The 15,090-nt window shown below is 43.3% G+C and overlaps 1 protein-coding gene across 4 annotated transcripts in view; it reads right to left on the reverse strand.

The window, feature by feature from the left end:
* dzank1 (double zinc ribbon and ankyrin repeat domains 1) overlaps positions 1-15,090 on the reverse strand; it is a 137,343-nt gene that overhangs the window by 107,853 nt on the left and 14,400 nt on the right. For all 4 annotated transcript variants that reach the window (XM_073051554.1, XM_073051553.1, XM_073051552.1 and 1 more), the window contains exons 5-7: positions 13,330-13,429; positions 9,424-9,536; positions 5,203-5,288 (exon numbers count right to left, since the gene is read on the reverse strand). In XM_073051554.1, coding sequence (XP_072907655.1) covers positions 5,203-5,288; positions 9,424-9,536; positions 13,330-13,429 — 299 coding nt within the window. The remainder of the gene's footprint in view (positions 1-5,202; positions 5,289-9,423; positions 9,537-13,329; positions 13,430-15,090) is intronic.

Here is a 15,090-nt window from a genome sequence, read left to right on the forward strand (position 1 = left end):
CCCACAGGAAGATTAATCTCCGGATTGCATATGGTGATATACATGTAGTCTGATATTAAATTTGTTTTTAACTCATTAACCTTCTAAGTGGTCAATGAACGTTATTTTCTGGTTAAGAAATATGTGCATCGCTCAGCATGAGCTCCTGCAGCCTGGAATGTGCCAGACGACAGCGTTCCTCCACAGACATCTCAACATGCTGGCAGACCACAGAGCGACTTTCACTGAGTTGATGATCTGACAGCAGCACAATGTTCGTCTCCGTGTGTGTCTCTGGGAACGGCCGTAGATCAGAGAGTCCCCCGTCACACTGCTGCTCCGGGATGAACCGCGACACAGGCCCTCGCATCTTTCTTCCGACCCTCTTTACACACCCACAGTCCGTGAAGAGGTGAGCTACTGTCACTTCCCCACTATAGTCATCCCACGGGCAGCGGGCAATGGGGCAATGGGCATGCAGGAAGGATGTGACTGGCAGGACCCCTCTCACCCCCAGCCAGGCAAGTTCATGGTGCCTGTTGGCGAGGCCTGGTGATGAGTTATCCTGTCAGATGGTCTGGATAATCTGCTCAGGGACTATCTGCACAGGGGCCACTGCACTGTGTCCATTGAGTCCATATCCTGCAGCATCTGCAGGGCGTTCTGTGCTGACCACTGCCTGATAGACTTGATCTGGAAGAACTTTTCAAAGAAGGACAGGTAGAATGGCAATGTTCAACTGACTGGGACATCGCGTGGCAAAGGGACCAGACCTGTCCTTCACAACACCGGGGACAGGTAGAGCCTTGGCACGTAATGGTACTTGGTGCCCACGTACTTAGGTTCCACACACAACCTGATGCAGCCACACACAAAGCTGGTCATCAGGGTGAGGCTGACACTGGGTATCTCTTTGCCCGATTTCCGGGGATTTGTGAATTGTGACCCGTCTGACCTACTCCATCTTGGATCCCCATATGAACCTGAAGACAGCTCAGGTGATTCCCAAGCTGGAGGAGTGGAGGGGGGCCACACCTGCACCAGGTACAGCAGCCCTGAAAGCACCTCACACCTGATGACCAGATTCTTCCCTGTTACCGACAGGGAGCGCCCTCCCCACAGGCCTAATTTCAGTTGCATCTTCTCAGCCCACTGCGGCCAGTTCTTGTTGTTGCCCCCCCGAACCAGATCCCCAGCACCGTCATGTAGTTGGACCTGATGGTGAAGAGAACACCGGATCGGTCAGGCCAGTTGCCGAAAAGCACGATCTCGCCCTTCGTCCAGTTAACCCTGGCCCCTAACACCAACTCAAACTGGCTGCAGATGTTGATCACTCTGTGAACTGACCTTGGATCTGAGCAGAAGATGGTGACGTTGTCCATGTACAGTGAGGTTTTCACTTAGGTCCCTTCACTGCCTGGCAGTGTTACCCCTCTTATGCTCTCGTCCTTCCTGGTGGCTTTGGTGAAGCGTTCTATACAGCACACAAACAAGACAGGAGAGTGGATAACCCTGACTGACTCCACACCTGCTGCACCACACTGTCCTCATACACTAACGGTTTACATTGAGACTCTGGTCAAAACGCTTGACTTCCCTTATCGCCAGAACCACCTCTTGGTGAAGGTAGACACACAAAACGAAGTTTTCAAACCACCAACACAGTTTTTATTTGACTGAGGATTGAGACCTGGCATTAAGCTCATGGTCTTACTGGGCAGAGGTGATTCCTGCCTTCCTATGTGCATCTGAGACCTGGACTACGTACAGCAGGTGTCCTCTACTGGATAAATATCAACAATGCCATCTTCTCAAAAATGATCAAATTTACTAGAAGTATAAGCAAACCAAGATTAATGTTGTTTCCTTGACCAGCATCCCAGAACTGAACTCCTTGATAATTTCAATCATTGCCACAGTATCATTCTTTCCAATGCCATTCCTCCATTACTTCATCATTAGTGACTTCACTTCTTTACTGATTCATTAGATGCAAAGCCCTTCAAGACAAATTCAGAATGTTTCAAGTCCACCATTCTTTGTTGTAAACATTCAAAAATATATACAATATGTACAACACTGAAAATATACATAGTGAACAAAATATTCAAGATAATGCTAGATTATAAAACATAAATTAGTCCTCTGATAAAACAGTGTAACTAACAGTTTACACCTTCACACAAATGTTTGCAGTTTGTAAAAAGGACAACAATTACTTAAACCTCTAGTAGCTTTCTACCTTAAAAGGTGGACAAAGCTTTATCTCTAATTGGATAGACTTACAATCTTTGGTTCACTTTGTATGTTGAGGCATGCAGAAAGAAGCAAGATGGGTAAATGCATGAACACAATAAGTATAAGACAAAAGAACACTTCTATGATTTAAAGGTTATGAAAAACAAAAATGCAAAAGTTACAATGAGTTTCACCATCCTGAATGAATCTTAATGGAGTCCTCAAAGTACAAGTTGTAACATGGACCAAATAACATGCATGATACAAGCAGAGCATTTTCTCAGCCAGGCCTGTAAAGATCAGCGGCAGCACTCCCTGTTGAATCTGACAGTGTGGCTTTAAGACCCACTCCAAAGCCTTGAGTACAAATTCTAGAAATATTTCAAGACAGTATCGTGCTATAGTCCTGCAAGTGCTGTCTTTAGGTAAAACATTGAACAATGACCCCTTCAGCCCTCTCAGTGAGTACAAGAGATACCAATGGCGTGATGTCAACCAGAAGCTGAATAGTTCTTCCCCAGCATCCCGGTTGACAGTAATGTCTCAACCAGTACCCCTAGTTTTCTTGTGTACTTGGTGTCGGTGTAGCTTCTCCATCGGTGAGACCTGACGTAGACTGGAGACCGTTTCATCTAACACCTTCACTTTGTCCATGATAAAAGGTAGGACTTCCCAGTGGTTACCCCTTTCGATTCTACTCCCCAAACCCACTCAGAAACGTTGGTCCATGGGTTTCTCTACTTCTATGATGAGGCCAAACTTGTATTCTGTCAGGCTAACCATCAACCTGAGGGCATCAATTTCACTAACTTCTGATAATTTCTCCCTGCTCTCCATCTCTTTTTATATTCCCCACTCTGGTTCCCCTCTTACCACTTCCCTTCTCCTGACCTGCCCATTACCTCCATCTGGTATACTCCCTCCTTCCCTTTCTTCCATGGTCCACTCTCCTCTCCAGACTCCTCCTTCTGCCCATTAAATCTTCCATCTACTCGCTTCTTACCTCAACAACCCTCCCCCACCCACGTAACCGTCTCCCCACCCATGTAACCCCTCCCTTGGAGCAGCTTGTGTCCCCTCATCAACCCTCCCCCACCCACGTAACCGTCTCCCCACCCATGTAACCCCTCCCTTGGAGCAGCTTGTGTCCCCTCATCAACCCTCCCCCACCCACGTAACCGTCTCCCCACCCATGTAACCCCTCCCTTGGAGCAGCTTGTGTCCCCTCATCAACCCTCCCCCACCCATGTAACCGTCTCCCCACCCATGTAACCCCTCCCTTGGAGCAGCTTGTGTCCCCTCATCAACCCTCCCCCACCCACGTAACCGTCTCCCCACCCATGTAACCCCTCCCCAGAGCAGCTTGTGTCCCCTCATCAACCCTCCCCCACCCACGTAACCGTCTCCCCACCCATGTAACCCCTCCCTTGGAGCAGCTTGTGTCCCCTCATCAACCCTCCCCCACCCACGTAACCATCTCCCCACCCATGTAACCCCTCCCCAGAGCAGCTTGTGTCCCCTCATCAACCCTCCCCCACCCACGTAACCGTCTCCCCACCCATGTAACCCCTCCCCTGGAGCAGCTTGTGTCCCCTCATCAACCCTCCCCCACCCACGTAACCGTCTCCCCACCCATGTAACCCCTCCCCTGGAGCAGCTTGTGTCCCCTCATCAACCCTCCCCCACCCACGTAACCGTCTCCCCACCCATGTAACCCCTCCCCTGGAGCAGCTTGTGTCCCCTCATCAACCCTCCCCCACCCACGTAACCGTCTCCCCACCCATGTAACCCCTCCCCTGGAGCAGCTTGTGTCCCCTCATCAACCCTCCCCCACCCACGTAACCGTCTCCCCACCCATGTAACCCCTCCCCTGGAGCAGCTTGTGTCCCCTCATCACCCTCCCCCACCCATGTAACCCCTCCCCGGAGCAGCTTGTGTCCCCTCATCAACCCTCCCCCACCCACGTAACCGTCTCCCCACCCATGTAACCCCTCCCCAGGAGCAGCTTGTGCTCTTTCCCCTCCCCTTCCCTTCCAGTCCTGATGAAAGGTTTTGGCCCAAAACATTGACTGTTTATTCCCCTCTGTAGATGCTGCCTGACCTGCTGAGTTCCTCCACCTTTTTACATGTGTTGCTCTGGATTTCCAGCAGCTGCAGAAACTCTTGTGTTTATCACTAAACAACGTGTTCCTGTTCTATGGCATTTAGTTATTTTTTGTACTCTCTGCATAGTGTACATTTGATTGTATTGTCATAGTGCACACTTTCTGAATATAATCTGCTGTTTTGAGTGTTCTAACAGACGATAATGAACTAACAGACTGAAATGAGTTAAAATTTGTTGTAGTATTTTTAAACAGCTTTGTTGATTGCCCATTTATAGCTGGTTAATTCATTTTCCTATTATAAAAGCACAGCGGACATAAATAGTTGCACTAACCGCCATGGTAGTATAGTGGTTAACGTAACACTATTACAGTTGGTGCATTCCAGAGTCAGACTTCAATTCTGGCACTATCTGCCTGTATGCTCTCCCTCTGACTGTGTGCGTTGCCTCCGGGTGCTCCGGTTTCCTTCCACAGTCTAAGGATGTACCAGTTAGTAGGTTAACTATCATTGTAAATTGTCCTGTGGTTAGACTAGTGGCTGGGCGATGTGGCTCATTGAGCCAAAAGGACCTGTCCCACATTGTATCTCCAAATAACTAACTAAATTGGGGGGGGGGGGAGGGGGACAAAATGACAAAGGCCATCTGCCCTGCAAGTTAATGCCTTCACTGGCTTGCTAATCCCTCTGAACTGAGGTTACATATGAACATTTTGTAAGAGCTGATGTCAAAGCAGATAATGTGATGGAGTCAGCAATGTCAGGTTTGCTCCTTGCCCAATCATGTAACTAGCCACATCTTTTGGAAAATTCACAGTTGCCTTCCTACACATGCAAACAAATACCGATACTAGAGGAAGATCTACAAGAGTCACATACTTCAGGAAATCAGTCTCCCTCAGGATCCTCTTGGCTTGTGTACTGCTTGGCATCTTGGGAGGATGTGAGTCCACAGAAGCAGTCAGCTGAAGAGTACAAATAAGTTGCAAATGGGAAGTTGAAGATTCTCGTGTACATAAACACATCAAAGGTATATTTTCTTAAATTATTAAAGTCTATCAAGAAACCCCAAAATATCTGGGAGTTGAGATTTTTTCTTTCAGCTTGATCTACCTCACCAGCTGGACTAAATGGTCCAGTGGAACAAAGATACAGGAGGTTGCCCTTGGTTGCAGATCAGCAATCACTTACTCATGGAAATGACTCCTATGTACAAAACTGGCAGATTATTCCCAGACAAAAAAATTAGGTAGGTTATAACTGCACTGCCATTTTTTTTTGGTCAGGAAAAGGAATAACTCACACAGAAAAGGAGGAGCTTGAATTTTACAAATTCACCATATAAAGGCTCTCACATTTGGGACAGAAAAGATGACAATGGATCTGGAAATATCTCAATTACTGGGATTTATTCTAAGTATCATATCTGACACTGCTGTGGACTAAGTGATAGAGTCTCGATTGTTTTAATTAGCCAATAGCTCCATTACTGTTGCTTCACCAACCCTCATGTTCCCTTCAATAATTGCAAAGATCTCAGTCTTCACTAAAGAAAGGAGCCTACCCTTATTCTTAAAGTTTTGATATTGTTTTACTAAGCTTTATTTTTCACTGTCTCCAATTTCCCTTCATCCTTTCTATATATACTGACACCAGGAGTGTTCACAAGACTCTAATTAGAAAATAGAGTCATACAGCACAGTACATGCCCTTCGGCTCACAATGTTGCGCTGACCTTTTAACCTATTTCAAGATCATTTTAACCCTTCTCTCCCACATAGCACTTAATTTTTTATTTCATTTATGCATCTAAGAGTCTCTTAAATGTCCCAAATCATCTGCACCATGCTCTTACCATTGTATAAATAAATGTACCTCTTATCACCTTCTATACCGCCACCAAGTTGCCTCTCAGCCTCCTTTGCTCCGAAGAGGAAAATCCTAGCTCACTCAGCTGCACTTAGCTTGCTTGCCTAACCTAGCTATTATGACTGTGGCTTGAATGCATCTCATCTCTGTCATCTGCATGGTTGTGGGGCAACTCCAAATTTCTGCAGGATTTGTTAGAAGTGCTTCCAGATCTAGCACTGAAACGCTTGATCTCTAGATTATTCTATGCTATCCTGGAATTTACAAGCACCCCAAAAATCTCATCATTTAAGATCTTTCTCAGTCATCCCCTCAACAATGGGGATAAGAAATTATTATCAATTTCAGAAAATCAAGAAGCTCCACTACTCTTAAATGGTAAAGCAGTGGAAAGGGTGTCCAGCTTTAAGTTCTTGGGAGTGAACGTCACAGAGGAACTTTCTTGGACCACTAACATCTCCTTGATAGTAGGGAAGGTGTTTAAAGAGTGCAATTCTGACCCTAAAGCTGCTGGTAAACTTATACTGATGTGTAATTGAAAGCATACTGACCTGCTGCAACAAGATTGACCCAAAAGCACTTAAGCAAATGATCACGACTGCATAGAACATCACTGGAACAGAACTACCAGATATGGTAACTATTTACAACTCACAATGTATACAGCAGGCTTCAAAATCACAATGGACTCATCCCACCCAGGTATCCCCTGTTCAATTTCCCAGCATCCGGCAAGAGATACAGAAACATCTCTGCATGGACATCCAGACTGACAATCAGGGCTGTCGTGCAACTGAACAAAGCACCCCCCACCCACCCACCCACAGACCACAGGCACTATGGACAATCTCTACGTGCAATACATGGGCATAATTCTTGATGCTATTTCATATTTAATCACTATATTTTATAACATGGGCAAGTGCACCACTTGAATGGGGCAGCCACAGTTACTTTTAATTTTAGAATTGTTTGTTTTTGAAAAAGGATCTAGTGCTTTTTGTTTGTTTTGAATTCAGTTGTAAGCTAGATGTCACACTAACTAACTCAGTCATTGTGCTTTTAGTAATTGGATTGTCAGGCTGCTGTTTTGCACTTTATGGAGCAGCACTGCAATTTCTTCATCCTCAGCAATGACAATAAAGCTCTAATCATAATCTCTTTCTACACTGGTACATACATCAAGTCCTAAATTAGGGACCTGGGTCCACTTCCACTTCCACATTTAACAGACTCCAGTAGGCATGGTGAGAGCATAGCTGGGGACTGATGGTGATGGCTGATCAATACAGTCAGTCAGTCGAAGCACCAAAGGCCCCATTTTTAATAAATATTCTTTTTCTGCACATCTCCTGGGCCTTGGGAAACCAGGAAAGAGAGATCACATTCACATGACATGTGTACACCAGAGACCGCCGGCTAGATAGGGATGTGCCTGTCTTTGCATGTGAATTTAGCGCAGGTGGACTAGGCGGATGAGATCGACAGTGAGAACTAGCAGCCAGGAAGGCAGTTCTGCAACGCTCCGCGGAGAGTGAACGGCGTAACAAGGCATAACAGATGCCATGGTTACCCACTGCAACCAAGGAAGACCCCAGTTAGTGACGCTTGTTCGTACCACTGGGGTCTGACTTCTGAGTTCGAGAGAGTGGAACTGTCCCAGTGCAATGGCTTTTCCACTTTAAAAACTCCCCGCACAGGTTTCACTGTCATCATTAGACATGACGGACAACTGCTGGAAGGAGCAGGAGTGCTAGGTCTGGAAGTAACAAGTTTACCGGGTTTCCTTCTCACTTCAGCTAGTTCCAACCTCCACTATCACTTGACCCTTGCCTCTAACCTGTATAATCATCTACCATCTCTCCCTTCTGCTACATCTCTCCCTTGCACACTGGGGACCTGGGGTGGCGGGTGCTGCATAGAGCGGTGCCCTACAACATGTTTCTTAGTTCATACAGATCTCCCAGCCACCTGTCGCTTCTGTGGGTTGGAAGAGACTGTGTACCAGATGTGTATGGAGTGTGCAAGGCTGCAGTTCCCATTCACATATCTGAGGGGACTGGTCCTCACCTTCTGGCTGCACTTTTGACCAAACTTCTTCATCTTTGATCATCCAGTAAGGAGTGGGGCAGGATGTCCTAGTTAACCTGCTTCGGAGGCAGGCTAAGATAGCCATCCGTGAGTCCTGGAGACAGGCAGCAGAGGGTTCTGACCAGGCTGACTGCTTGGCAGTGTCCTGGGGGTATGTATGTGCCCGGGTAGCTGTTGATAAAGAACACGCAGCACCCACGGCTAAGGAGATGATGAGGAAGGGGACATGCTTGTTTAGTGTATATTAGTAATGATTTGTCTGCTTTTGTTTTGTAGTATGATTGTACATTAGTGTAGTGGCTTGAATTTGTAATAAGAGTACTTTTGTAAAAAAAATCTAGATACATCTCTTCTTCCATAGCTGTACCTCCCCACTGAATGAAATCAGTGCCTATACTCTCCAGCATAAGCACCCAGAATATGGCCTCTTCACATATCATTATCTCACCCCTGGTGTTTCTCCCCTTGTCATTGAGACTCTGACCATCCTCTCTCGTAAATAAACAGTCTATCCCAACCTCACACTCACTGCCCTAACTGCACCCTTCTCCCTCTTCATAGTGCAAGCTTTCCACTCTGATTAGAAAATAGCTGATTGATCAGTTTGAATATCAGGTTAGGAATCCAGTATAAAATATTTACATGCTTTTAATTTCATCCAGGTTTCTGGGAAACCCTAGATTCTGGATGCCCGCCTGGGACATTTCCCTGTTAATATAAAGAACATTCAACATCAACATCTTTTTCCATTTATGGTCCTTGAACAATCCTAATTGTCCTTGAGATGGTGGCAATAATGCCTTCTCCTTTGATTTTTGATCATGCTCCTTCAGGTTTTGCACACTATATTATGAAAGCACTCTTACAACACTATTAGTGGAACACTGGTAGTTTCTGGGATTATGACCACAAAGTTTTGACCCATGACAATTAAACACTACAGTTGTCAACCAAGACAATCAATATGATTGAAAAGAAAACCCCTGTGAAGTATAAATTATCAAAGATTTTAAGGCTGTAAACTAGTTGATAGATACGTATCAAGAAAATAATCTACTCAATTGTCTTTGACATCAATTTATCTCAAGGATCCTTAACAGTAAGATAATGCTCTTTTTCTAAAAGTGACTGAGTATTTACCTGCAACCTGTGTGACTGAGGCTCGCATTCAGAGGCCTGGGCTCCTAGACGACTGTTCAGGAATCGTGGGCTCTTAAATGATTTGTGATGATTGCTGCCATCTATCTTCAGTTCTGGTAATAAGTAATAATGAAAATGTGATCACAGCTCCCATCTATAACTGGGGTGGATAAGTAACTTGACATTCAACTTAGTTTTTTTTTCTAAGCAAGTAATTTATTGGGACTTTTCAGCAAAGTTCAAATTATAAATTTTATCACTAAAAGTGATAATTTCTTTTCAAGCCTTTTGCCTGTATATTGGGACAATTTTAACATAATTCATTGTAGGAAACCCATAGGGTTTGTGGAATGCCAGTTTTACACCCCATCCAATATTACTTTCTGATGATTTTCAGCAGGGAGTAATATGAGAAGGAATGTAAAGCCATACATCTCCTAATCTCTCCACATTTAAAGTGGAGGTTGTTAAGTTCTTGATTAGTAAAGAAATCAAAGGCTGTGGGGAGAAGGCAGCAGAATGCAGTCAAGGTGGATAATAAATCAGCTGTGATGGAATAGCGGAGCAGACTCGATGGGCCAAATGGCTAAAATTTTGCTCCTATGTCTTGTGGTCTTATAACAGCTGAGAGGGGAGTAAGGCTGGATAACAAAGACCCTGGAGAAGTTACAAACTATAGTAAAGTGGTCCTATGTATATAAGTCAAAAGTAGAATATACATAGCAGAGTGAAATCTAATACACACAACTTAAAGCACCAAAGCAGACTAGTTAGTCCACCCAGCTTGCCCATGACCGTGTTCCACACCAGCCCCCTCCAAGCATGAGAGTTTTAACACAACAAGTGGTTTCACTGGAAAACCAAACTTGTATCAAATCACACGTTAGGCGGATGTCCAACAGTTTGTTTGAAGTAGTAGCTTTATGGCAATGTCTTAAAAGGATGAAAGGGTGGTGGAGTGGTTTGGGCAAAGAATTTCACACCTTAAGACCTTGCTTGATGAACGCAAGGCTCTAAGGCTACGTCCACACTAGACCGGATAATTTTGAAAACGCCGGTTTCACGTAAAAACGGTAGGCGTCCACACTATGTTTTAAAAAATATCTCTATCCACATTGAAACGAAGATTTTGGCGAATCTCCTCCTCCTGCACATGCGCAGGACACATCTACCGAAAACAAGCGACATGTTTGGTGTCGAATCTTGTCGTAAAAGTGCGCGTTTGTGTAGTTACAAACAAGAAAAACTTAAAACAACGGACAGCAGTTGGCTCTCGCGCAGGAGAACTTAAAAGTAAAAAAAAACAAATACTGGAGCGTATGGAGGCAACCTACAGGGAGTTCACGGACAGATTGACCTGGCTGACGACAAACATTGAAAAACTGTTGCAATAATAAAGCACCTTGTTAAATGTATAAAACATGTCTGCATCAGTATTATCTTGTATTTCCATACTATGTTACATTAGGCTGTTACACATCTATTGTCACAGAAGTACTTGCATAAACAGGTAAACCACCTTCATATGAGCAAGGACAGAAAACAGGGTAAAGTGAGTATACTTATTTATTCAGTAAGTTATGGGTCAAAGTATTTGGTGAGTACATTTCTAACTCTTCCGGCTTCAGTCTCATTGCTGTCTGTCCTGAAATTGTTAGGTTGTGTGGGGGGTTGAAATTCTCTGTCATACTGCAAAGCTGCAGTAACATTCTGCTCAGGGATAGTCTCCTGAAGCCGTCCGCCATTGTTGTTGTGGTGTTGGAGGTTGCGTTCAAGAAAACAATGAAATGCTGCGCTGCCGCTACCATCTTTTCAGGCACATCATGACAGCGTTTATAAAAAGCTTCGGTTACCCCGTACACACACCGCCCAATCGGCATTTTCAGATTTACACACTCTGGACAGCGTTCTAGAAAAGCTCAGTTTTCGGGGGAGGAAAACGCCGTTTCAGTGTGGACGGAGGATCAAAACAAAGAGAAAAAGCTTCGGTTATGGATTTATCTGGTCTAATGTGGATGTAGCCTTGTTAGTTTGCTAGATTAGATTAGTTTTTGTTTTCTGGGGTAATTTTCTTTTCTTTTTCTTCTTTTTCTGTTTTTTTTATATTGATATACTTAGTTTTTTTTTGTCTTGTTCATATTATACTCGTATCATGTATGAGTTGGGAAGTCTTAACTATATTGTACTTATTGTTTATGTATTCTTTTATGCTCATTTTAATTTTGTATTTTTGTAATCCCAATAATTATGTATCAATCTCACTATGTTGATATTAATAAAAAGATTGAAAAAGAAAAGAAAGTAAGTTATGGGTCAAAGTATTTGGTAAGTACACTTCTAACTCTTCTGGCATCAGTCTCATTGCCGTCTGTTCTGAAATTGTTAGGTTGCATTCAAGAAAACAATGAAATAGCACACTGCCGTCTGACAGCGTTTTCAGAAGTCTCCGGTTACCCCATCCACATTGATCTGGCCAATACGGCATTTACAAAAGTACACACTTTGGAAAACGTTTCTGAAAAGCTCCGGTTTCGGGGGACGAAAACACCGTTTTAGTGTGGACGAAGGGTAAAAATGAAGAGAAAAAGCTTCGGTTACTGATTTATCCGGTCTAGTGTAGACGTAGCCTAAGAGTGGAGCAATTACATTTAACTAATGTACCTGATTGTTCTCAAAAGGATAGGAAGTCATCAGAGATAGGAAAAGCATGCAAAACTGCAGACCACGATTTTTTTGTGGCATTCCAGGTATTCAATGCATTGATATCTGGAGGTGCCAGGGATGCAGAGGGATTTGCTTTTGTCCATAAGAAGCCTACAGAAGAGTGTGACTACTCCTGTAGAATCAGGCCTTCAGAGGAGCCTGATTCATTATCAGTCAGAAGGTGTTCAAAGGCCTCTCGATGCTTTTGGCCATGATACAGTAAGCAGAGGGCAGTGACTTTTAAATATATTTTAAAATTGGGCATCAGTTAGGACAGCAGGCTACTGGATCATGAATCATGTTGGGTTAAGGCTTGGAGGCTGTTAAGATGTGAACTACTGGCTTGTGGGAAGGTGCTGAGAAGGCATGCTTTTTAGTTAATATGAACTAAGCTAAATGTCCCAAATATTCACCAGTATTCTCTGCTTATAGTATCTTAACCCAAGCAGCCACTGCAGCACCTGGCTTTGCTAACAGACCTATTACATAATACTTTTATCAAAAGCCTCTTGAAACTGACCTTCCACGTTCCTTTCATAAATTTGCTTTCTTCATATTTCAAAAGGACTCAAATTTTGAACATGATTTGCTCTTGACAAATCCTTGTGGCTTCCATTCTTCAATTCATATTATTCCAAGTACAACCAGCCTTATTTGAAATTATATCACTAAAAGTTTACTAACATTTTTTGTTAGTCTAATCTAGATTCCAAGTTTATTCCTCTACTTTTCTTTGGAAAGACAACTTTTCAGTCGTGCAGTGTCATATCGGCAGAGCAAGACTTTGGTCATCTTTGCCCTTACTTCTTTTAGCAACCCTGGAAGTATTTCAACTGGATGAGATGACATTTCTTGTTCCAGCACTTCCAGCTTCTATCTTGTCTAATTTTACTGTATCCACTTATTGGCTATTTTGCATCAAGGGTCTTCATTTGCCCTATACTTTTGTGTATTAGGAATCTGCATTGTTGGCACAACATGCAACAGTTCTAAAGAATAAAGAATTACATAAAATATCATGTTGGAGGCTAAAGCACAGATATGAAATAAAATGAGAATACATAAATACCAGCATATACTTAAGCAGCACATGAAGTGTGTTTAAAAGTGCTTACAGCGTGCTGCATTTACATATCAACATATTTTTGCCACTGCAATAATAAGGTACTAAAGCATCAGACTGGACATGTCCAGACTGCCTACCTTGACTCCTTTGAGTTGCCTCCTCCCAGGCAAGGCTGCTTTCCTTGTTTAAAGCTGGGTGAAACTCCACTGACAGACATGACAACTTCTCCGGAGTTTCCTAGGAATGCAAAGATGATTTGTCGGCAGTATGGAGTCAAGGTGCATGGAAACAGACAGCTAGCTTGCATTGATGGATGAGGAGGAGAGCAATTTTATAGGAACATTAAGAAGTTAATAGACCACAGCAATAAAAATAAACTGCAGTTATATTCTTGTACAAATGTTCACCATTTTCTTCTTGTTTTCTGAAGGAGGGACTCATACTTTTGCATAGTTTCACATTTTCCTACACTACTCAGGTGACTGGGTTTATCATTGACAGAGTGTGTGCAGATGGGCTCCAATTTTCAAAGTTCAAAATAAATTTATTATCAAATACATATATGTCATCATGAGATTCATTTTCTTGCAGGGATCCACAGTAGAGCAAAGAAACACAACAGAATCAATGAAAAACCGCTCAGAAAGATTGACAAACAACCAATGTGCAAAAAAAAGACAAACTGCAAATACAAAAAAAGATAATAAATAAATAAACAAACAAACAAACAAGTAAATAAATAAATAATGCTGAGAAAACGAGTCTTTGAAAGTGAGTCCATAGTTTGTGTAATCAGTTGAAGCAAGTGAAATCACCCAGGCTGATTCAGCAGCCTGACGGCTGAAAGGTAATAACTATTCCTGAACCTGATGTTCAGGGGCCAGTAACAGCAGTGAGAAGACAGCATGGCCCGGATGGTGGGGCCCTTGATAATCGATGCTCAATGGTGGGGAGGGCTTTGCCTGTGATGGACTAGGCTGCATCCACCTTGTTTTGTCCTCTAATCTTTGATATCCTTCAGAATTGCCTATCAGGAGTGCAGACTATTGTAATGTCTTCACAAGCCCACCGGATGTACTGCCTCTACAGACCTCCCCACCGCTCACTGCTGCTGTCATCCCTTGTCGTCTCTTGCTTGGAAGGTGGCAGGTTTAAATGCCAAGCAACAACTTAAGCATACAACTCCAGTTCAGTTGCAGAGAGAGTATTGCACTGCTGAAAGTGTCAGTTTCTAATGAGATTTTCAACCAAAGCCAGCTTGGCTTTTTGAAATAGCCCAAGGCATTGTTCTGCAGAACACCAAAGTTCTTCCAAGTTTCCTGACCCACATTCATCTCTTAGCAAACCTAAAGCTGGGTTATCCGGTCATTAAGATATGATAGGTAAACTGGGAAATTACAGAAATATTCATTCAGGATCTATTACAAGGAAGTTAAAGGGAACTAAAATAGACAGTGACTAAGCATTAAAAGAAATCTGAACTGTTTAATAATTCAATTGCACAAACACTATTTTCTGTAATGATGAAAACAATGATAGATTGAAAAAGGATGACAGAAGTAATTCAATAATTAGGTGCCTCAGTATCCATGTGGCCAAAAGGGACTGATCTGAGTATTTTATAAATGGTAGGCAAATAGAAACAAAAGTTCAAAGTTTTATAAAGGTCAATGTACATAAACCACTAAGTTGCATTAAGTATTTAAGGTAATTGGTAGCATTTAATTCTAGGAACTCAGCAGGTCAGGCAGCATCCGTTGAAATGAGCAGTCAACGTTTCAGGCTGAGACCCTTCGTCAGGACTAAAGGAGGGGGCAGTTCCTCCAGCTTGTTTGTACGTGTTGATTTGACCACAGCATCTGCAGTGTACTTTGTATTTAATTCTAGGAGACTGGAGT

This window comes from Hemitrygon akajei, chromosome 7 (genome assembly GCF_048418815.1).
Source record: "Hemitrygon akajei chromosome 7, sHemAka1.3, whole genome shotgun sequence".
NCBI classification, from domain to species: domain Eukaryota; kingdom Metazoa; phylum Chordata; class Chondrichthyes; order Myliobatiformes; family Dasyatidae; genus Hemitrygon; species Hemitrygon akajei.